Below are 20,688 nucleotides of genomic sequence, written 5' to 3' on the forward strand. Positions count from 1 at the left end.
CCGAGCCACAACGGAAAAGGGGCCAAGCAAGCGTTGTCAAAGTTCCTGTGTCAATGTTATGCCATGTCTTGACTGAAGACGCATAGACATATTCACGCCTGTCGCCCATCAGGTAGACCCCGAAGCCGAAGAACCCTACCATGTCGCACTCGCAGGCCAGCGTCTCGTCCCCTCCGGAGTCTCAGAATGTAAACTGGCTCGATCCCGCGGTCATCAGCTGCGCCGTTGTCCCGGTCACCGTCGCGATCGTGGTCGTTGCCCTGCGCTTCTACACACGACGCTACATCATCAAGAAAATAGAGATCGAGGACTGGTTCGCGTTAGGCGCACTGCTACTGTCCATTGGCGCCTCCGTAGGAACCGGGAGACGTGAGTTTCCATCTCGCCTCTCCCCTTATGTGTGTTGTAATTGTGAAACAAGATAAGCTAAACCACACTGATCCAGAGGCCTACTTCGCGTTGGGAAAACATCTATCGACGATCAGCCCCGAGAGGCTCTCGAACTACTTTCGGGTATGTAAGATGAACTTGGTCGAATGCGAAGATATATTCGTTGTATTAAGTGACCCAAGGACCACTGACCCCTTTTATCTATAGGCTGTATGGTACACTGCGCTTTTCTACCACTTGTCGTTGGGCCTCGTCAAGGCGTCGATTCTCTTCCTATACATCCGCATGTTCAAGAGTTACGACACCCTCCGACGTGCAGCGTGGATCGTTCTCGCCCTAGTCGCCGTTGGTATTTGCGGCATTCTAGCATTAATGTTGACAGCCTGTATTCCACTCCATAAGAAATGGGACCATACTGTCGAGAGCATTAATGGATACTGCCACCCAGTAGGGCCCTGGTGGACAGCCACGGGATTCCAAGCTGGCACCGACGTGATTATATTCCTTATACCACTGCCGATCATCTACAAATTAAGGTTGCCCAGGAGGCAGAAATTAGGCCTAGTTGCCGTGTTTGCGGTCGGCCTATTGTGAGTGGTTTCCTGGGTTTTACAAAACGTTGCTGCTGCTAACTGTGCCTGTAGTGTCTGTCTTATCTCGGTTCTGCGCATTGTTTGGATCTACAGGGCAAGCGATCCTGACTTCACATTCGCTGGGAAGTCAATTTCCGAGTGGTCCTGCATCGAACTCAACACAGCAATTGTCTGCGCCTCCCTCATGGTGTTGAAGCCACTATATCATAAGCTGCATCCGCATAGAACCAGGTTGATACTGGAGGAAGACGTGGCTGGCTCCTACGAGCCTCCCCCAACAGTTGGCGCAGCAAGACTACGGCCAATGCTTCAAACCCACGACTCGGGTTTATTTACCTCGGTGGACGCGGGATCCCGGCCAGGAAACATCCCCTGCGGCCCAGATGTGCACCTAGAGGACAATAACAATCGGACAATCCACAGCTTTGGTGGTCCAAAAACCCATGCCATGAGCCCGACACTACCGACAAAGCCGTTCTTCATCGAATCGGTACGCGCGAAGACAGACAAGAGCGTCCCGATAGCTCAGATGGGTTCTTCTTTTTCAAGCGTAAGGGTTTGGTAGCAGACGCAGAACTGCAGGCCGATATAACAAATGTTCGAATATAGAAACTTGAGCCTCGTTAGTAAAGAGACCTCGATTACAAGCACCACGCGTCTCGTATAAGCAGACATTGGTCCGATGGGAACATGAGCACGGTGATAGCGATACCACATCGACGGGACTTTGAGAGTCTTGGCCATGAATGATCATGTCAAATTGTCAATCTGATTAAGGCACTGGTATCGACCAGGTCAGCAAAAGTACGGCATTGATAGGGACAAGCTCGGATCTCACCTTTTAGCAAATATGTTCCTTTCCTCCGCACACGATTGAACCGGTTTTCTCCCTTTTCAACGCCACTATCTATGATGTTGTTTTCTGGGTGTCCGTTTTCCCGCAAAGTTCAACAGCCAGTGAGTCAGGACTAAGCAATGAGATCGGCAACGTTCATTGGCATTTCATCAATCTGCGTCGAGTAGTAAACTGGTCCAAGAATCAGCATGGAGTATGGTAAAGCGTGCGGCGACAAATACTTACGCTCGATGTCGCGTAGGATGCGCACGTCTTCGCTAGTAACGAAGTTGATAGCAACACCCTTACGGCCGAACCGTCCACTACGGCCGATACGGTGGATGTAGTTCTCACGATTGCTGGGCAGATCGTAGTTGATGACCAAGCTAACTTGCTGGACATCGATACCACGGGCCCAGACGTCTGTCGAGATGAGCACTCTGCTGTTGCCCTGTCGGAAGTCCTGCATAATGCTGTCTCTCTCCTTCTGCGGCATGTCTCCGTGCATGCTGCTGACAGTGAAGTTGGCCTCGCGCATCTTGTCGGTCAACCAGTCGACCTTGCGGCGCGTGTTGCAGAAGATGACAGCTTGGGTGATGGTCAAGGTATCGTAGAGATCGCAAAGCGTGTCAAACTTCCAATCCTCCTTCTCGACAGCAATGAAGTACTGCTTCAAGCCCTCCAGCGTCAGCTCATCACGCTTGACCAAGATGCGAACGGGGTCGGTCATGAACTTGGTGGTCATGTCGAGCACATCGTAGGGGAGGGTAGCGGAAACGACAACGACCTGGGTTGCGGGCGGGAGGTATCGGTAGACGTCGTATATTTGCTCGCGGAAACCTTGGTTGAGAAGCTCGTCGGCTTCATCCAGAACCAACATCTTGATGTGACGGGTGCGCAGGTGGCGGCGACGGATCATGTCGGCAACACGACCGGGGGTGCCGGAGACAATGTGCTGGCCGTAATCGAGCTTTCGGATGTCCTCGCCGACGTTGGTTCCACCGATGCAGGCGTGGCATTGCACGTTCATGTAGTCGCCCAGAGCCATGACGACGGACTGGATCTGGGTAGCCAACTCTCGAGTGGGGGAGAGGACGAGGGCCTGGGTTTCGCGAACGGCGGTGTCGATGACCTGCAGCATCGAAATCGAGAAGGTGGCCGTCTTTCCTGTACCAGACTGGGCCTGCGCAATGGTGTCGCGTCCCTTGCAGACTTGGACAATGGCACGCGATTGCACAGCCGAGGGCGACTCGTAACCATAGGCATAGACACCGCGCAGAAGGTTTTCCTTCAGCGACATGGATTCGAAGGTGGGATGGACTGTGACCTCTTTGGAGGTAGAGAACTCCATCTTCTCGTCTGCGCGACGATCGATACCTCCTCCTTCAGCCATGATGATGGTATTCTTTAATCGGGGCCGCGGTGGGAAGGGTGTAAGTAAGACAGGCGCTTTGGGGTGATGGAGGATGCTATCGCGTAATGAATGAAACTGTACAGGCAAGGCTGTATGTACTTGCTTGATGGTCAAGAAGTAACTTTAGAAGGTAGCTGGGAAAATTTAGGTGGAGCTGGATGCGAGCGCTGTGGCAGCTAAACCGGCTGTTTCTTACCCACTATTGGCTACATCTTATCTTCTGGGTTGCCATCGAAAGTCCGTGCTGCGAAGCTCCCAAATATTTCCAGGCCAGCCTCATTTTCACCCACTTCCGTATCATCAACCGACTTTGCGATTGTATTATTCGATTTGGAGAGCGCAACACATCACGGCCGGAGCATTATACCCCGTATTGGACGCGCAATGTTGTTGGAAGAGCAGCGCTTCCTCCACGAGGATCTCGAGCGCCTAGAACAAGGCATCGCAGATCGCATCGGCGAGGAGCCCAAACACGTGAGCTAATCCAGTTCTGAACACTTTCGCGATCGCAGGAGCTATGCTAACCCATGCGTTTATTTTCTAGATTCGGGACCGCCTCACACGGGACCACCAAGTCGCTGAATTTCTAGACCGCATAGCTGCTCAGTCGTCCAAGCTCCTCGAGATTTATCGCGATGCCGACGGTACGCGCTCCAAAGAGATCCAACAGATCGGCACGGGCGACCCCATGGAGGAGTTCCACAAGCAGCTAGCCGAGATCAAGAGCTTTCACACCAGATACCCCAACGAACCTGTCGAGAACCTCGAGCGCGCCTATCGGCCCAGGAAGCCCACCGAGGCCGAAGCTGCCCAGCCCACCGTGGTGGACTCCCTTTTTACCGGAGAAGAAGCATTTGGCCGCTTCTTCGATCTCCATACGTGTCACGAGGCATACCTCAACCTCCCCAACGCGAAGCGCCTCAGCTACCTACAGTACCTGGATGTTTTCGACAACTTTTCGGCCGGAGCTGGGGGGTTGAAACGGGGCGAGAAATTGACGGACCAGTACTTCCGATATGCCGGGCTCGTATCACAGTATCTGGAAGACTTCATGCGGAGAACTCGGCCCCTGGAGAATGTCGACAAAGTCCTGGCAGACTTTGACAAGGAGTTCAACGGGGCGTGGGAGAAGGACGAGGTGGAAGGCTGGAAATCAGAGACCGTGGCCGTCTCAACTTCTGGCGTGTCGCGCCAGCTTAGCTCGGCCGAGGCCGTATATTGCGAGGACTGCGAGAAAGAGTTCAAGAACGAGAATGTCTACAAAGGCCACTTATCGGGGAAGAAACACGTCAGAGCCGCTGCCGACCGCCAGAAGAGGATAGAGGAGAACCAAGAGATGGGTGGCAGCTCCAACGGCGAAAGCAGAACAGGAGTATCTGCGACAAGGCTCAAGGAACGCGCGATTGCCGAGCGAGAGCATCGGGTCAAGCGTCTCGCGTCGGCCATGAGTACCGAGCGCAGCGACACCCGCGTCAATGTCGAGCGGAAACAAGGTATGACGGAACGCGAGCGCCAGCAAGAGCTCGAAAACCTGTTCAGCGCCACGGTGGAAACGCAACCCGCCGAGACGGGCGAGGCCGAGGAGGGCGACGACGACGAGATATTCTACAACCCCCTCAAGCTTCCCCTGGCGTGGGATGGTAAGCCCATCCCCTACTGGCTGTACAAGCTCCACGGCCTCGGTGTCGAATTCGCCTGCGAGGTCTGCGGAAACTTTGTCTACATGGGCCGGAGGGCCTTCGATAAGCACTTTAATGAAGCGCGGCACATCTACGGCCTCAAGTGCCTCGGCATCACGAATACGTCACTGTTCAGGGACATTACGGGCATCGACGAGGCGTTGCGGCTATGGGAGAAGATCCAGAAGGACAAGAAAAAGGGCAAGATTGACGATGGCGCCATGGTGCAAATGGAGGACGCCGACGGCAACGTGATGCCTGAAAAGGTGTACTATGACCTGCAGAAGCAGGGTCTCTTGTAATTATACCAGTCAGATGGCGTTCCAGAGGGCTTCTGCGATTCGATTTCAGGCAGAGTAGGTGGTTTAGGGACTGTATCCATACCAAGAACATATTCATTATTAGACCAGTCCCTGTATTAACTCGTTTATGTCCTCGACACACTACACACTTGCATAAAGAAGTGATACCAGACATAGCAGGCCAAGAAACGCCACAACACTAGGCAGCATCAGTAAAGCAGCATCCGGCTAAGCATTCTGTACAGCCGAGCGGTTTAGGGGGGTTCTACTAAGAAGGGGACAGGCGATGTCATCTACCGAAAAAAAAGAATGAGGAGGTGGCGGACGGAGGGATTGAGTTCGGACAGCCGGAGAAGACGAGACATCCTGATTCTAGGGTCACGGGGCAGGGGTTTGTGTACATCTTCAAGGGGCGCAAGTCACTTTTCTCATGTTTAAGGAGCCCAGCCTATGTTGTGAATGTACGATCTTTGTGTAGATAGATATATTCTTTTCATAACCCGTTAATATAAACCCAGCCCTAAAACGCCTATGGTGCCCTGCCTCCTTCATGAAGTTAAGTAGACATTATGTGTAAACCCTCTTTCCACGTCTTCTCTAATTACTCTGAAAGAACAAGCGTCTTTATCTAGTCTTTCGGTCTCTTCGTCATCAAAAAAAACATGCTATTCAGAATCGTGGGAATGCAAGGCAACTTAGAACAACATCAGGGTGCCGGCCACAAAGCTCACCAATGCAACCACAAGCCCCCCGCGCGTACTGATTCCAGCGCCCGCGTTCTTGTCTTCCTCATCGCCGCCACCACCTGCACCCTCGGGCCCCACTGAGGTGCCAACACCGGGCGACTGTTCCACAAACGCAGCACAGGCTCTAGCATCGGCCTTCAGGCCCTTGCCAACCTTGTTGTTGAGGTTCGCCACGACCGCTTCGGAATTGCGCACCGAGATGGTGAGTGTGCCGTCCGATCCAACCGATGTGATTTCGTCATCGTCATGGGCCTGGGACGGCAAGCCATCGTTGTTCTCTTCGTAGCTAATACCGTTCCAGACCGTCTTGTCCGTGGCGTCGGCACCCTCGCTAGTCAGGCGTGCAAGATGCATCTGCTTGCCCGAAAGCGACTTGGGGAGCGAAACCTTGATGTCTAGGCTCGGCTTATCGGTTACCGAAACGTTGGCGGGCTTGCTGTTGATGGCAACCACGGAGGCGAGCTGACCGGCCTGGTACACGGAGTACACCTTGACATAGCCTTCATAGCCACCCGGGTAGTTCTTTGGTTCTACGTGGTAGACCTGCGCATTGCAGGTAGGGCCGATGACCTGGTCGAAAGCCGCATAACTATAATACAGAGGTCGCACAAAGGGCTGGCGACCGTATCTCTCGACAGGCTGCCAGGCACTGGCGTTGCTGTTGTCCGTCATGTGGAATTGAACCGAGGTGATGTTCAGCGTAGCAGCGTAGAGCAAGAAGTTGAGGGACCAAAGGGCGGCGCCGAACGTGTTGGTAATGCCTTCCATGCCAATGGGGCCGACAACACCCATCTCACGGAGTGCGTAAGGGTAGCCCGTCGCATGGGCTTGGTCGATTTGCTCTTCCCATGCCTCGAACTGGTCCTCGGTCGTCGACAGCTTCGTGAAGTGGTCCATGGTGAGTGCATAAGTGGAAACGCCGATGTAGTAGTAGTAGTCATGCTGGTTCCAGCTCTTTATGTAAGATGAGGATGAACCCGGTGCGTCAGCAGTGATGCCATAAGTCGACATATCCTTAATCTCGAACGTGGTGCCAATGGTCGACGCCGTACAAGAAGTTTCGAAGAAGTCGCTGGAGATGTTGTTGGGCTTCAAGACCTGCTGCCATACGGCCTTTGCTCTGTCAAGCCACTGTTCGGAGTAGACCTTGGCATCCCAGGCACCTGTGCGAAAGCCGTTCTGGCCATACAGATCTGGCTCGTTCCCGATCTCGAATGACACCAGGTTCAGGTTCTTACACCTGTCAACGACCTGTTGGGCCGTCGTGGTGATTTGTTCGATATAGTCATCCTCCATATAGGCCAAGCTCAGGCCCCAAGTGACGGGCGTCCCTTTCGGCAAGCGGTTGGCTGCATCGAAATAGTGCGGGCCAATGATGAACTCGTCTGTGGGAAAGTTGCCTTGTCCCTTTGGGTTGGGGTTTTTCTTCCAATCCCATTTGTCTTGGTCTTCGCGATAAATGAAGTTGTCTGCCGTGTTTCCACCTATGCGGAAGTGTGGCGGCCGGCCCGTGAGCTTCACGAGGTTGTCGACGAGGTTGAGTGTCAGCTTGTTGGGCTCCTCCTGGCCCATAAAGGAGAATAAATTGGACGGCTCAATGCCGAAGCCAGCAAAAGAGGGATCGACATATGCCGATGCGCCCAGAGGCGTAGTGTCGGAGACTGTCACGGATAGGGCATCGTTTGCTAGAACCGAAAGAAGGCAATGGCCTGCAACGAGAGTGCGAGCGAGCTTCGACATGGCGCTGCTGGGTGATGGCAAAATCTACTTAGGCAGAAGAAAGAAAGGATGAGGATGCTTTGCTGGACCACAGCACACGCGCATGCAATATACCAAGAAAACAGGAGCAATCACGGGAAGTGAGAAAACAGAAACTTCCGAACTAGAGATCGGCGGAATCCCAAGGTATTAGAATCATTCAAAACAGAAAACCCATCTGGGCATCGCGGAAAGAATGAGCGCGAAACTGGGCCGGGTCAAGCTCGTCCCCACTCATGGTTCCTTTGAGGATTGCGATTGCGTAGGTAGTTTGGGAAAGAATAGATGCGATCCCAGCTACTATCCTGACTTTGCATGGAGTCTGCATATTCAACAAACCTTGGCCTGAGTGCCGCACAGGGGAGGGTGACGCACACATCGTTCACCGTGGCAGCGTGTGGCATCGCATCGTGGAGAGCGTGGAGAGCAGGCATCGCCCAGACGCAGACGTTGGCCGAAAACCTCCGCTGTCCGCCCTTCTCGTCATGATAAGTGGGAAGTGGTAAATTGTGAATCGTCAATCGATGTTTCCTTTGATGAAACGAACGCGTTGTTAGCCTGAGAGATGGCCGATTGGTGACGTCAAACCGCGGCCCGCATGGCTGGGCCTTCTCCCTAGGCGGTTAGGCAGTCGCAAAAGCAAGGTTACAGCAGCAAATTGGTAGGGTTAGATCGGCAAAGATAGGGCTAATTATAGTGGACTAGGTTGCCGGCATATCCTGGGCAGATGCTACCTTACTGGCCTGCTTACTCCTTTCAATCTTCTGCTCCGGTCGGGTCGCGGCATGAGAAACGGGAACTCAATTGGAACCCCAACCACCTATTCTTATTTGTGTCACAACCTAACTACCTCTTTCTGATACAGGTAGCAACTTGGCAAAGATGCTGAGTGACTGCATCCGATTGCACAATATTCGTCCTTGAGTATTGCATCGTCGTACCTAATCAGCCCAAGCCAGTCCATAATCAGATCGCGATCTTGTTCCGCTCGCATAACATAATCAAGAGGGCAACACATTGCCATCGCCTTTCAAGGCTGACCACTAGCCCTAGTTCTCTTTCGATATGGATGGTCACGACCGTTTCCATTTCGATGCCTCTTGGGGTTCAGCGGCTGCGGAGGTCGGAGTACGACATGCATCGGGACCTGAACGTCGAGTGTCTGGCCTGAGCTGAGCGTGGCTGTTTCCGAAGAAGCCATGCTGCGTCCTCCATCTACAGTCAGACGTTTTCTGATCTGCCGTCCCGAATTAGTATTTCATGCGGAATAGCGCCAGTACGGTATCTTACATTGATCTTCAAATATCCGTTGCCCAGAGGCTGTACGCTTTGGTCGTGGGAATGAGGCAACTCAGTCAGGGCCGTGGGACTGAACATGAGTGCCTGCCCCGTGCGCAGCTTGACAATGGTACTGAAAAGTTCGTTGGAATCGCCGGCATCGTGTTTGTTGGCACCGGCTAGATGCTTTTTCAAGGTGTCGTACCACGCCGGTGATAGGAAACGGTGGACAAACGTAACGTTGGCTAGATCGATCAGCTCAGGCGACAGGGTAGGTTCCTGCGTGGCAATGAACACCCGTGTGCCTGTGTGACGTTGCTGGCGGATGATTGACGTGAGATCCGAAGTAAGCACACGGGCCTCGCCAGTTTGAACCAGGAACTGCCCAGTATCTCGGTTAGTATCGACCATCTTTCATCCTTTTACCTGTCGGGTATTTACCTTGTGGGCTTCATCCATAGCAACGACACGGCCGCACTTGGAGGGGCTCTTGAGGAAGATGGAAAGACAGATGGCGAAGAGGACGCATGCATCATCCGAACTGATTTGAGGGTCACCCAAATCGATGATTGTGATCGTGCCCGGCTTGAAAGCCCATATATCCTCAGCAGCAGGTGCAGGCCTTGTGCTCGTTGTGTGCTGACCAGGCGCGACAAAACTATCAATCAGTTGCAGTCGCATCTTTAGTGGCGTCTCCTGGCCTCGGAGCCACGGGAACTGCTTGACACGATGGCAGAATTCGGTGTACGTGAAAACCCGAGGACCCTCCATTGCGATCTCTCGGATCAAGTTTCTGACGACGTCCACGTACAGAGGGGTGCTACTTGCCTTTGGATCGACAGCCATGAACTTCATCATGTTAGAGACATCAAGATGATCCTCTATCAGATACAGTGGGAGAACTTTGGGCCGAGGGTGGCCGGGCGGCAAACCTGGCAGCTCAGTGTACATTTTCTTCATGGCCCATATGTGGGATGGCGAGACCAGCACGTTGACGGGCACATTCCGAGAACACAGGTATGCCGCCTCGCAGAGCTGCGTGTTGTTGTAGCCTGAGTTGTTGTCGTAGTGCATCACCAACGCAGACATGGGGTACGGCAGCTGACCAGCGTCGTTGTTGGTCATGACGGCATTCTCCAGGAGGCAGCTGAGTGTATGGCTCTTGCCAGCTCCCTGGGAGCCACAGATGAAGGCAGACCAGGGGATGTTAAGGTTCGTCATGACCAAGCGGTTTTCGAGCGCAGTAGATGGCAATCCAGACATGCTTTGGATATTGCCGATCAGAGCGAACTGTGGAATGAGTAGTGACATGGAGCCAGGATCGAGTGACAAGGCATCGCTGACATGGTTCGCCGCACCTGTCGTGAAGACGGGTGCGTTTGTCAAGGCATCAACTTGATCCTGCGCATTCATGGAAGCCTCTGGGTCATCGCCATCAGCCTCTTCAATACGCTCGTCGCGCAGGAAGTGCCCGAACCGGGAAAGGATGGGGTTTGGGACGGGCACAACAGAGATGTTGGGCTCTTCATCAGTCTGCTCTCCATTCTGATCTGCGCCTAAATGACGGGCGGCCATGGTTGGCAAGAACTGAGGGAATGGATGGGTGGTGTCAGTTGCGTGGTCAAGTTGAAGGTCAACAGGAAAGGTTTGGTGGGTTGTGATTTGGAAGGACAGGGAAAGGGTAGAACGCGTTACATAAGGTTGTTTGTTTATGAGGGTCAAGAGGAAAGTGCGGTTGTGGTCCTGCCAGTTCGTGTTGATGTCGTTAAGGAAACCAAACTGGGTGTTTTCAAAGCGGAGGCCCACTGCATGTGCTGTTCAGCATATACTTCAGTACCTACACTGGGATAATCGCTTCACCAATCCTTGACGTGTGCTCAAAGTCAGGGTCAATATACTTCAGCAGTGTTCTCGATACCACCCAGCTTTTATCTGGGTACTGAAGTCTGCCTAAATGCCCGAAATGCAGCCGGTTTCTTTTGCTACTGTGGTGGCCCCCGTTGGTCTTATTGGTATTTACAACAGAATTGATCGATTCTACAAAGGCACAGGTTATATGTGTACGTACATGTTCCTCTTTAAGGCGTGAAAAATGAAGCCCAGCCTGCACTTTTCGGTGGGCGTCTTGGTCCCCTTATTGCGATGTAGATATAGTTTCACCACCCGGCTTCTGGGTGATGCCTGGTAAGGGGAATCAGCGATCTTATCGAGTGGTAGATGCCTGGCTTGGGAAGCTATTTACATATATTAACATGCTCACTATTGGAGGAGAATGCAGTAGTGGAATATCAGCCATGTACACAACATCAGCAGTCATCTATGTATCAGGTGACAAGGGCTACTATGGGGAGAGTGTCACATCAAACCACCTACTTAAATCGTTGACTGGACGCAAAAGTCAATGCAATTCGGTTTGAGGGGACGGTAAATCATCTCGAATGTAAGATAATAACCGCCTGTCCGTCAACCCCCCTTTCTCCTTGTTCTCCCTTGCGAAGCATCGTTCACATTGGACCTGCCCAACACCCTAATTCGGCACCCTAGCTTAGGTACCCAAATACCAAGGAGACGGTCTCCAATACGCGGTATTGAAGCGCCCTTGTTGGGTCACTGACTCTTACACCAAATACAGATCATGATGTCACCTGCAATCGTATAGACAGGGTACTCGCAGTGTCTCAAGTCTTAGATGTTGATATATCTTGCTACGTAGGATGAAAGGGACCTGATCACAGCCAGAATTAAATAGAGCATCAAACAGCATATTCGCTATATGATGGCATATAGATTTACTCGACGCATATGCGTGTGAGCTAAAACCCGATTACCAGATAGGGAATACTTTCACGTATGTATGAAGAAGTGTCGCGCCAATCCCATTGATTGGTGACAAGACTGGCATGAATAGGCCAAATTGTGTTGTTCCTTTTCTATCCGCGATACCAAGTTCTATGCTGGTCCCTGCCAGCCGAAGAACTCGAGAGCATCTTTTGTGGCCAGCTCTACCTCCCGTTCCATTCCATACCCCTTATAAAGCATGACCAGGTCGTGTGGCGCAAATTCTGCCGGCTGGAATCTGACTTGATTGCCGTTCATGCCTGCCATCTCGTCTGCAAACTCCTTGATCGTGTCGAAAAAGGCTTCGGCGGAGCCGGCATTGATGTGCAACGGAACGCTGGTCCGGAAGGGGTGGTGCAGGGGCGAGATATAGGGCAGCTCATCGGCAGTTGGCTGGCGTTCAGGAAGATAGGCGTCAACGCCCCATTGGAGCAGCGAGGCAGGCAGAATGTCGTGCTCGAAGTTCCGGCTCGCTTCATGGTCTGCGCCGGCATGGGAAGTGACGTGGACCCACGGAGACCAAAGTAGTGCGCCACCCGGAGGTGGAAGCTTCGATGTGGCCTCTAGATACCTCAGAAAGGCGATGATCAAGGTACCCCCAGCCGAGTCCCCAGAAAGAAGAATATTCTGCGGTGCTATCCCGAGAGATAACACTTGATGGTAGACAGTGACGATATCTTGTATGGGAGCCGGGAAACGGACGCCGCCAGTGCCAGAGGACAGTCGGTACTGGGCCACCAAGGTCCGAGATGCCCCGAGATGTCGAGACATTACATTTGCAACTTCTCGCCCAAACATCTCCCGCCCAAGTGCCAGGACGAAAGCACTTCCAGGTAAATGCAACACTACTTTCTCATCGCGGGTATTCGGTGATGCCCCAGGCGGAGGGCCTGGAAACCATAAGCCGCCCACCGCAGCTGGATCCGCAAATTTAGGACTCAGGACTTGGGAGAGCTCTGGGTCTACCGGTGTCGCCACAGAGTAATGCTCTTTAGCTTTCTGATGATCCGAGATGACACTCGCCAGACCGTCTGATCGAGTAACGGTGTGGTACACGAAAATTTGCCGGACGGCTCTGGTCGTAATGCATGTCTTCAGATTCCATTGTGGGAAGGGCCGAGTCGACTTCAAGCTGTAGCGGGCCAAAAGCCATGGTAGAATGATGAGGAATTCCAAAATAAGATATATGGCATACACCCCCTTGAAAGGTTGTCTGGATAACAAGGAAGCCAGGACTAGAGAACCTTGACTTGTTGAAGGTGTAGTGGGAGACTTGGTCCAGAGTGTTGATGGATGTGTAAATAACTGCATCTTGCCGCAGGATTGCTGCGTGAACAGTGAGTGATCCTTCAGGATTTCTTGTGGGGGAGTCTGGGGAGCAAGGCTTGCGTACATACCTTATATAAGAATCCTCTCGATCCTCTGTCTCGGAACTGGTATAAGGAATACGAATGAGATCTCATCTGAAGTATATGAATATTTTGGCTTGAGGAGAAGATGCCAGGAAATAGTGCAACCCAACAAGATAAGAAAGGAAAAAACCAACGATGTTAAATTGGTGGCCCCTCATCCATCCATCACGTTTCTGGAACATCCCTCCAATCATTGAATCACCAAGACCTCACCTTACATGTCGGCCGAGGTGTTACTCCCGTTGTGCCTCTGTGCCTCTGCTGTGCCTCCGCTAGTTCTCCGTTGTGCCTCCGCTAGGTCTCTGTGCCTCCGTTAGGCCTCCGCTGTGCCGCGTCCAGCCCCCTCGACAGCCAATCTGGGATAATGTTGGATTCCTTCGATCTCCATGTCACCAACGGAATATGCCCATCGAGCCGTTGAACACGCACTCTTTGGGGTGGCCGATGACAGTTCCAAAGGAGAAGCGGTGGACTCTACTGAGCTTTCGAGTGGGGTTACTGTGACACCATACCCGACGGACTTCAACGAGGCGAGCGGCTGCCGTAAGTAAGTACGCAAATACGTCTTCAACTCGCCTCCGAGGTGAAGTGAGCGAGCACCTCATCCACCTTGCTATCGTCTACATGGCATGTCGATGGGCACAGCAGTGGAGGAACGTTTTCTCGTGAGCAGTCACGGAATCAATGCCGATCACTGCCTCTCGTGCCCGCAGCATCCTGTGAGGAGGAGGAAAGATCGTGATACTCCAAGCTATTACCAGCGGCACAATCATGGAGAGACAAATCGCGGTACAGCATACGCATCGTGATTGGTGTAGTATAACTATATTTAGTCGCTGTCAAGTTACTTGAACAAAATTTCCTAGTGTCGCTGTCGCCCTCCAGTCCAGCCATGTAATCATACACAGATGTAGTTCCGCCTCCGATATGCAGTGGGAATAATCAGTCCGCAGCCATGTTTAGCTGACATGGGTATGTAGTAATGCAACGCGCCTTGAGATCTAAATATGACCGACCACATGCACCAAACAATCAAAACTCCTAGCGCCGTCCGTTCAGTCGTTTTCACTTTCAGTCGGAATCCATCATAGCCATATCGTCTCTTTCAGCCTCAAAACTCTCGGCCGAGATAGCTCCCCTCTTTGCGGCGTCGCCTTCGTCGTCATCAGCGTTCGTGAAGTCTAGCATAATCCGATCGACATCCTTATTGTCCTCTTCGTCTGGTGCTTGCGTAATGCCACGTCCGATGCCACCAGAGCCGCGCCTCAGTCCCTCTGCACTCCAGACATCGGGGCCAAAGAGCTCCTCGGCCTTGCGGCGTCCATTCTCGGTGCGGCCCAGAATCTCAAGGGCCTTAGCCTTACTGATGTCGCCATGCGGGTTCATCACATCGTCATGACCGCTCAGCAGACGTTCCTCCAAAGAAAGGGGTTCGCGGTCAGTGGCCATGAGTCTGGGACCCGGCCCGTTGCTACCAGCGCTCATGAAAAAGTCGGGATGCAGACCCGGGCCAGAACCGTCGACATCCATGGGATCACCCCCTCGAAGGGCGGAACCAGGCCTACTAGACGAAGTTGAGTCCGGGCCACGAGGAGGATGACCATGCGCGGTGCTTGTTAGGGCTGCAGGCGTCGAAGGCTGTGACCCACGGCCAAAGAAGTGTTGGCTCCCGGAACCATAGGAGTGAGTTGAGGGACTAGTAGCATTAGGGGGGTACCCAGATGGGTTGGCACCGGGAGGGGTGAGCAGCCAATGCAGCTTCGGCATTCATTTGCTTACGCTTCAGGCTCAGGGCCTTACCCTTGATGCTATCGGGCAGATCTTCCGGGTCCTCGACGCCATGTTGGTTCAAGATCCTCTGTAGCTTAGTGGGTCGTGGTTTGCGAGTACTCTTGGACACTTCCAGTATAGGTGGCGGCTCGGGTGCAACGGGACTCCACTTGTGCAATTCTTGGCGGAAGAAGTTGGTCTCGTCGGCGAGCAGGATCTCGGCGCCCTCGATTTTGCGCAGGTAGAATCGCTGCGTCTCGGCTTCATTCGCAGTAATCATGATCGGGTTGCAGTACACCGAAATGGCTTGCCTGAAGTCCTGGGCATTGTCGATTATCTTCCGAAGAACTTCTTCTTCCTCGGGTTGGAAAGGCAAGCCAGCAATCTCGTCCTGCCAAGCCAGGAGATCTTCCAGTTTTGGTCGAGCCGCATCACGAGGGATCTTGACGCGCCAGTCGCAAATTGGGCAAGTGTACTTGTCCTCTTCCTTGACCTTTCCACGGGCAATCTTCAGACATTTACCATGATACCATTCATGGCATAATTCGCACTCAATCATCATGCCCGCCTCGCTCCGGCGGCAGATGCAGAATACATCCCTGCCCTCGGACGAGTCGTTCCAAGCTCGATTGGCCTTGGCATCCCTCTCCTCGCTAGGAGCTCGAGAGGATGGTTCCGCTGGGAGTCTGGGCTTGTCGTTGGTAATGTCGAAGCAGTCCATGTTCCGGTCAAGCACGTAGTCCATGTGCGACTTGAGGATATGCAATGGCGCATTCGTCTTGCCGAAGAGCTTCTTGCCTTTTCGCATCCAATCTTCGTGGCGCTTTTGCTCCTTTTCAAGGTCAAGCGTGCCGGTGGGCTTTGAGTTCAGGTCTTCCAGCTTCTTCATGATCTCCGCGACCTCCACGTACTTCGGGCGCTTCGTATAGTCTGGATCCTTCGAGCGCTCGGTCATATCTAGGATCTGCTTATGTGCCTCTCGTTGCTTGTGCAGAATCTGATCCACTGCTGCCAGCGTCTCCCGGGTAACAGGTATTTGGTTGTGAGAAACCTGGTTGGACAAGGCCTCTAGCTGGGGATAATGGATGATTTCAGCGTTGATAAGCTCATGCGCTTTGGCTTCCCATTGCTGCCCGGCTGCCAGCTTCTCCGAGTAATATTTGTAATGGTCGTTGTACATGGGCACTTCCAGGTCGACACCCTCTTTGAAGATGTCCTTCACGTCGCCGAGGGTCATGAAGGTGAGACGGCTTTCGCGTGCCTTCGTGTTCCATTGTATTTGTTTGAGGAAGTGTGCCAGTCGGTCGATTTGGGGCAGATCGACATTGTAACCCCGGCCCTCCTCAAGCAATTCTTCAATAGTGGTGGCAGAATGGACGACCAGACGGTCAAGAGCAGCCTGCGCACGCGATCGGAAATCCTTGATGGCATCGGCTCGCTCCGTCAGCTGGGTGATTTCAGGGCAATCAAACCCGATCGTAGCGGCTCGGTCGATCAGTTTCTCAATATTCTCGATGCTTCGCATTTCGCGTTCCTTTTGATCGTGGTGGGAGTTGCCTATGGACTTGCGCCCGCCGCTCTGCAAGAGTTTGTCGCTTTTACGCCGGTTTTGCTGCTTGCGCACCGTATAATTAGTCGCCTCTTCGACCCAGTCATTGCAATTGTCAACAAATTCCTTAAGCGTTGGCAAAGAGGGGAGGTCGTACGGAATGCTCTTTCCCTCAGAGAGAAGAGCGCGAAGCGACTTGAGTGAGGGTACGGAACCTTCGTCTAACGTCTTTTCGTATTTGTCTTCCCAGGCCTCCGGTAGGTGGGCCTTGTCGGCGACCTTGCGGTGCATGGAGTCCAGGTCCTCGCTTTCCTTGCGGTAAAAAAGGATGTGGTCCTTGCCATTGAGCCGGTCGGCTTCGGGAAGATCGCAACAGGCGTGCGATCCTGCGTGTTGTAGGCAAAGGACCTTGCCTGACGTTCTGCATTTGAATCTCGACAGGTAAGCATACGCCTTGCAATACGAACATTGGTACTCCTCTTCAGGGACATTCTTGTCAAGCAACTGGTAGGTCAACGGGCAAGGTTCGTGGGTTTCCTCGGTCTTTACCGAGAGAATGCAAGTGTGCTGGTTCCCTTCGAGGTGTCTGCGTAAGAACTGTTCGCGCTGTGCCAGCTCTCTTTTATGTATTCGCTCGAGAGCTGGTGCCAACCACTTGGCCGTCTGAATGCTCAGCCCAGTCGCCGTTCCCGTTCCCTCGGCCGCGGTCCAGAGCAGTTCGTCGTGGGAGAAACAAGGCTGTTTGCGGAACTCCTGAAGCCGCTCCACACCAGCAAGACCAAACGGTTCCCAATCGCAAGGGGCGAAATTGACAGCCTCGTTGAAGTTGAAACCGTGGTTGAAGCCGGCGTGGTAAGCCTGGGGGAATGTGATCACCATCTGGCCGGCCCGCTGGTCGAGGGCATAAACTCGGACGCCTGCTTTCTTCAGCTGCTCGGGGGTGAATAGAGTTACAAGTTGGAACAGGAGGTCCGGCTGTGTCTCGAAAAGCTCAGGTACGGCTTCTCTGACGGCGTTCTCAAACCTCTCGGCATCCTCGCCAGGAATACCGTACCACGTTTTGGTGGCACCAAAGTGTTGGTAATTGGCTGAATAGGCGTAGTGGTCTTCGTTGTGCCAACAGAATGTGGAGAAGATCATGCCGACATACACCCACGGCACGGTCATGCCTGATATATCCGTCTTGATATGCCTGAACAGAGACTCGGGATGTAGCGGCAGAGCATTCAGATTCCAGAAATCTGTCGAGTATGGATCGTCGGGGTTACGCTCCGGAGTGGGAAAGCCAGATCCATGTGTGGTGCAATGGACATCGGCGCCGTATTCTACCTCGACCGTCTCCTCGATGCTAGCGACCAAACGCCAGAACTCCCTTTCGACGTCATCCTCCGTAACGGGGCGAGAGCAGTTCAACACGGGGTCGTAGGGCATCCGGTTTTCGAAGTAGCCTTGTTTGAAATCGGCGGCTTTCTCCTGGAACTGCCTCAGAGAGTAGAGACCGCCTTCCTCGAATCCAAATTGGCCGTCACCTACAAGGCATCGTGGGCAATTCCATTCGTCGCCAGGCTTGGACTTTAGGGGAGGGTCGAGACAAGCGCCATGGTAGCCATGATCGCACGACTCGCAGACGGCGAGGTAGCCAGCTTCTTCACCCTTGCCACAGGTCTGGCAGCGCTATGAATCCACTAGTATCAGTATATTTCCAGTGGGAGGCATTCGTCAGCGAAAACGTAGTCAGTACTTACCTCAGCAATGTTGCCTGTCTCGTCGCGAGGGATTCGCGGAGCCGAAGGTCGGAATAAAGACATGTGTGAACCGGCCACAGTCGGTACTGCATCTGTAAGTCGTCTGCATTAGCCAAAACACTTCGTACAATAAGCAACCACAACTTGTCTCCGGTTTCGATCGATTCTCCTTAGTAGTCCGCAAAATGGCATTTGGCTGCAGGGGAGACCCATGTAGTCCAATATTTCTGCCTGGAAACCGTTGCACACAGCTGTCGACATCTTGAAATGATAGCCGCATTGGCTGATGATGACCCAAAACCTTATGAGAATGAAGGAGGTAGTAGATCCTATAGAAGCCAAACCACAGGTGCGCATATACTTATAGAGAAGATAGAAACAACTCACCCTTTTTAAGCCGTTTGCTACGGCGGCTCCCGGCCTCTGAATCATCCTTGTCAGTGCCCAGCTCTTTCTTCGATGAATCCAGGCTATCGCAACTCAGCTGTCGCTTCAGCGCAGTTGCAGCACCAATTGCAGCAGGTCTGAAATCAGGTGTGTTCTTTGCTGATGTCATTGGGCTGCCATACTGCTTCGGAGGGGTGAAGTTCTTGCTATCAATCGGCGTTGCGCGGTTGACACTGGCGAAGCCGGAATTGACTGCCGTAAATCCACCACCGCCACCGCCCGAGTTGATGGCCGTGAACCCGCCGGACGTAGGGATTGCATCTGGCATAGCCGTGTCGACTTCTTGTTTGAGTCCATTGGCGCCGATGCTGGTCTGCAAGGCGTCACTGGCATTCCGTGCTGGTGAATCCCCACGAAGACTTGATGGAGTCGCAACATTGGAACGCTTCACCGGGCTAGGAGCTGGACTGGGCGTGAAGGGGCCGCCATATTCGTACTCTAGCTGTTGATAGACACCCGGCTTGGCCTGGCGGAGGTAGTTCTCGTACGGATTGAGCCACCTGTCAAAGGAGTTCTTGAGGGACGTTGACAGCGACGACATGATCTTTCCACTGTATCCAAGATCTCGGCCAATCTCGGCCCATTTTTTCATCTTACAGACCTTGTCGAAGCCGCCACGTGCTTCCACAGCCTTCTTCAAGCGATAAAGGTCAAGCGGCTTCTTGTCGACGTACGGCAACCGATTGAGGTTGGTGCCTTGCTGCTTATGAAATTTGGCAAGCTGGTCAATGTAGTTCATATTCGCTCGAGTACCTATGGTTCGCTCGTATTAGCAGCTGCGGCGACCGGTGGCACGGATTCTGGGAATGGAGATGGGGGACACGCACTGCCTTCCACCGAGTTTAACTCCTGCTTCCTTGTTCTAAAGTGAAATTTCTGGTGGGATACATTAGTAGGTGTTCTTCGCTGCGGTCGAGTCCTCTCAGTATGGGCCAGCTCTTACCTCGGTATCAATCGCGAACTCGGGGTTCCACGAGTCTGGCGGGATAATCTTGCAGATGCCAAATTTCTTTGCCTCGGGGCTAATTTTGCGGATATACTGGAAAGGATCCTTGAATTCTTCCGTTGTTGGGCGGTACGTGGGCGCCTCCTCAAGTCCATGCGGTCGGCTTCGTTTAACAGCCTCACGGCTCGCCGTCGGCTGGCCTCTTCGCTCGACTGATGTGAGGTCTAAAGGAGCGCTGCGCATCGAACTCAGTGGTATTTGCGGATTGGTTGGGTGGTATCCATTGCCGTGGATCTGTGTTGTTGCTTTCGGTTTCGTTCCGTTGGTAGTGGAAGAGCCGCCTGCTGGCGAGGCTCGTGAACTCGCAGCTGCGCTGGCGGGAGCACTGCCGGCCATGGCTATGGGGATGGTCGGTGCCATGCCAGTGTGATAGCTCTGGACCTTGTCGGAAAAGTACGAAGAGACGAGGCGAAAATCGGTTCGCAGTACGGGATGGCGTATACTGTTTACGAGGCCGGCGTCATAGAAATGGAAGTCGACGGAGGAGCGGGAAGTAGCGTCTCAGTCACAGTGCAGGCGCATTGCAAGCGATGTAACAGGTTACGCCTTCCAATAATGGCTCTCTGGTAATTATTATGGAGAAAGATTCTCCGAGGAATCGCACTTTCGGCAGTAGCTGCAGGGACGAAAAGCAGGGACGAAAAGCAGAAGCTTCTGTGTACGAACAAAAACTGCCTCGGGTCGTAGAGAGGAAGGGAGCTGGGTTGCAGCTTGGCTTGATTAAGAAGGGAGTACCTAGTGTCGAAGAAACCGGCGCGTAATGGAGTCGACCAGCTAAGCCCGCCTCACTAGTAAGAGAACGATATAGGAAAAAGAGAGGAGGAGGGCGTTCCAAGCTTGCGATTATTCCTGGTTAACGGACGAGGAGTGAAAGTTGAGAGGAATACTGGGAGGGAGAAAGTAAGAGCCGGCGACGGAACGGGAAT

At 53.1% G+C, this 20,688-nt stretch overlaps 7 protein-coding genes across 7 annotated transcripts; 2 read left to right on the forward strand and 5 right to left on the reverse strand.

The window, feature by feature from the left end:
- Window positions 1-140: 140 nt before the first annotated feature.
- Window positions 141-1,548, forward strand: PG994_013790 (uncharacterized protein; the record flags this gene model as incomplete). The annotated part of the gene is made up of 4 exons (XM_066865199.1): window positions 141-369; window positions 446-513; window positions 598-980; window positions 1,035-1,548. 4 exons carry the CDS (start codon window positions 141-143, stop codon window positions 1,546-1,548), a joined length of 1,194 nt encoding a protein of 397 aa, XP_066708328.1.
- A 403-nt stretch (window positions 1,549-1,951) lies between these two features.
- Window positions 1,952-3,211, reverse strand: PG994_013791 (eukaryotic initiation factor 4a-12; the record flags this gene model as incomplete). The annotated part of the gene is made up of 1 exon (XM_066865200.1): window positions 1,952-3,211. The coding sequence occupies one exon, from the start codon at window positions 3,209-3,211 to the stop codon at window positions 1,952-1,954; it is 1,260 nt and encodes a 419-aa protein (XP_066708329.1).
- Window positions 3,212-3,616: 405 nt separating this feature from the next.
- PG994_013792 (splicing factor 3a) lies at window positions 3,617-5,213 on the forward strand (the record flags this gene model as incomplete). Its single annotated transcript, XM_066865201.1, has 2 exons — window positions 3,617-3,706; window positions 3,777-5,213. 2 exons carry the CDS (start codon window positions 3,617-3,619, stop codon window positions 5,211-5,213), a joined length of 1,527 nt encoding a protein of 508 aa, XP_066708330.1.
- A 695-nt stretch (window positions 5,214-5,908) lies between these two features.
- On the reverse strand, window positions 5,909-7,699 carry PG994_013793 (Beta-glucuronidase; the record flags this gene model as incomplete). Its single annotated transcript, XM_066865202.1, has 1 exon — window positions 5,909-7,699. One exon carries the CDS (start codon window positions 7,697-7,699, stop codon window positions 5,909-5,911), a length of 1,791 nt encoding a protein of 596 aa, XP_066708331.1.
- Window positions 7,700-8,747: 1,048 nt separating this feature from the next.
- PG994_013794 (uncharacterized protein) lies at window positions 8,748-10,570 on the reverse strand (the record flags this gene model as incomplete). The annotated part of the gene is made up of 3 exons (XM_066865203.1): window positions 8,748-8,954; window positions 9,008-9,376; window positions 9,437-10,570. The coding sequence occupies 3 exons, from the start codon at window positions 10,568-10,570 to the stop codon at window positions 8,748-8,750; spliced, it is 1,710 nt and encodes a 569-aa protein (XP_066708332.1).
- Window positions 10,571-11,944: 1,374 nt separating this feature from the next.
- On the reverse strand, window positions 11,945-13,144 carry PG994_013795 (uncharacterized protein; the record flags this gene model as incomplete). Its single annotated transcript, XM_066865204.1, has 1 exon — window positions 11,945-13,144. The coding sequence occupies one exon, from the start codon at window positions 13,142-13,144 to the stop codon at window positions 11,945-11,947; it is 1,200 nt and encodes a 399-aa protein (XP_066708333.1).
- Window positions 13,145-14,316: 1,172 nt separating this feature from the next.
- Window positions 14,317-20,122, reverse strand: PG994_013796 (Lid2 complex component; the record flags this gene model as incomplete). Its single annotated transcript, XM_066865205.1, has 6 exons — window positions 14,317-14,941; window positions 14,979-18,238; window positions 18,310-18,395; window positions 18,438-18,638; window positions 18,697-19,477; window positions 19,700-20,122. 6 exons carry the CDS (start codon window positions 20,120-20,122, stop codon window positions 14,317-14,319), a joined length of 5,376 nt encoding a protein of 1,791 aa, XP_066708334.1.
- Between the last annotated feature and the right edge of the window lie 566 nt (window positions 20,123-20,688).

This window comes from Apiospora phragmitis (genome assembly GCF_038363925.1).
Source record: "Apiospora phragmitis strain CBS 135458 chromosome Unknown utg000013l:1.0-2965645.0:1.0-2969333.0, whole genome shotgun sequence".
NCBI lineage: Eukaryota > Fungi > Ascomycota > Sordariomycetes > Amphisphaeriales > Apiosporaceae > Apiospora > Apiospora phragmitis.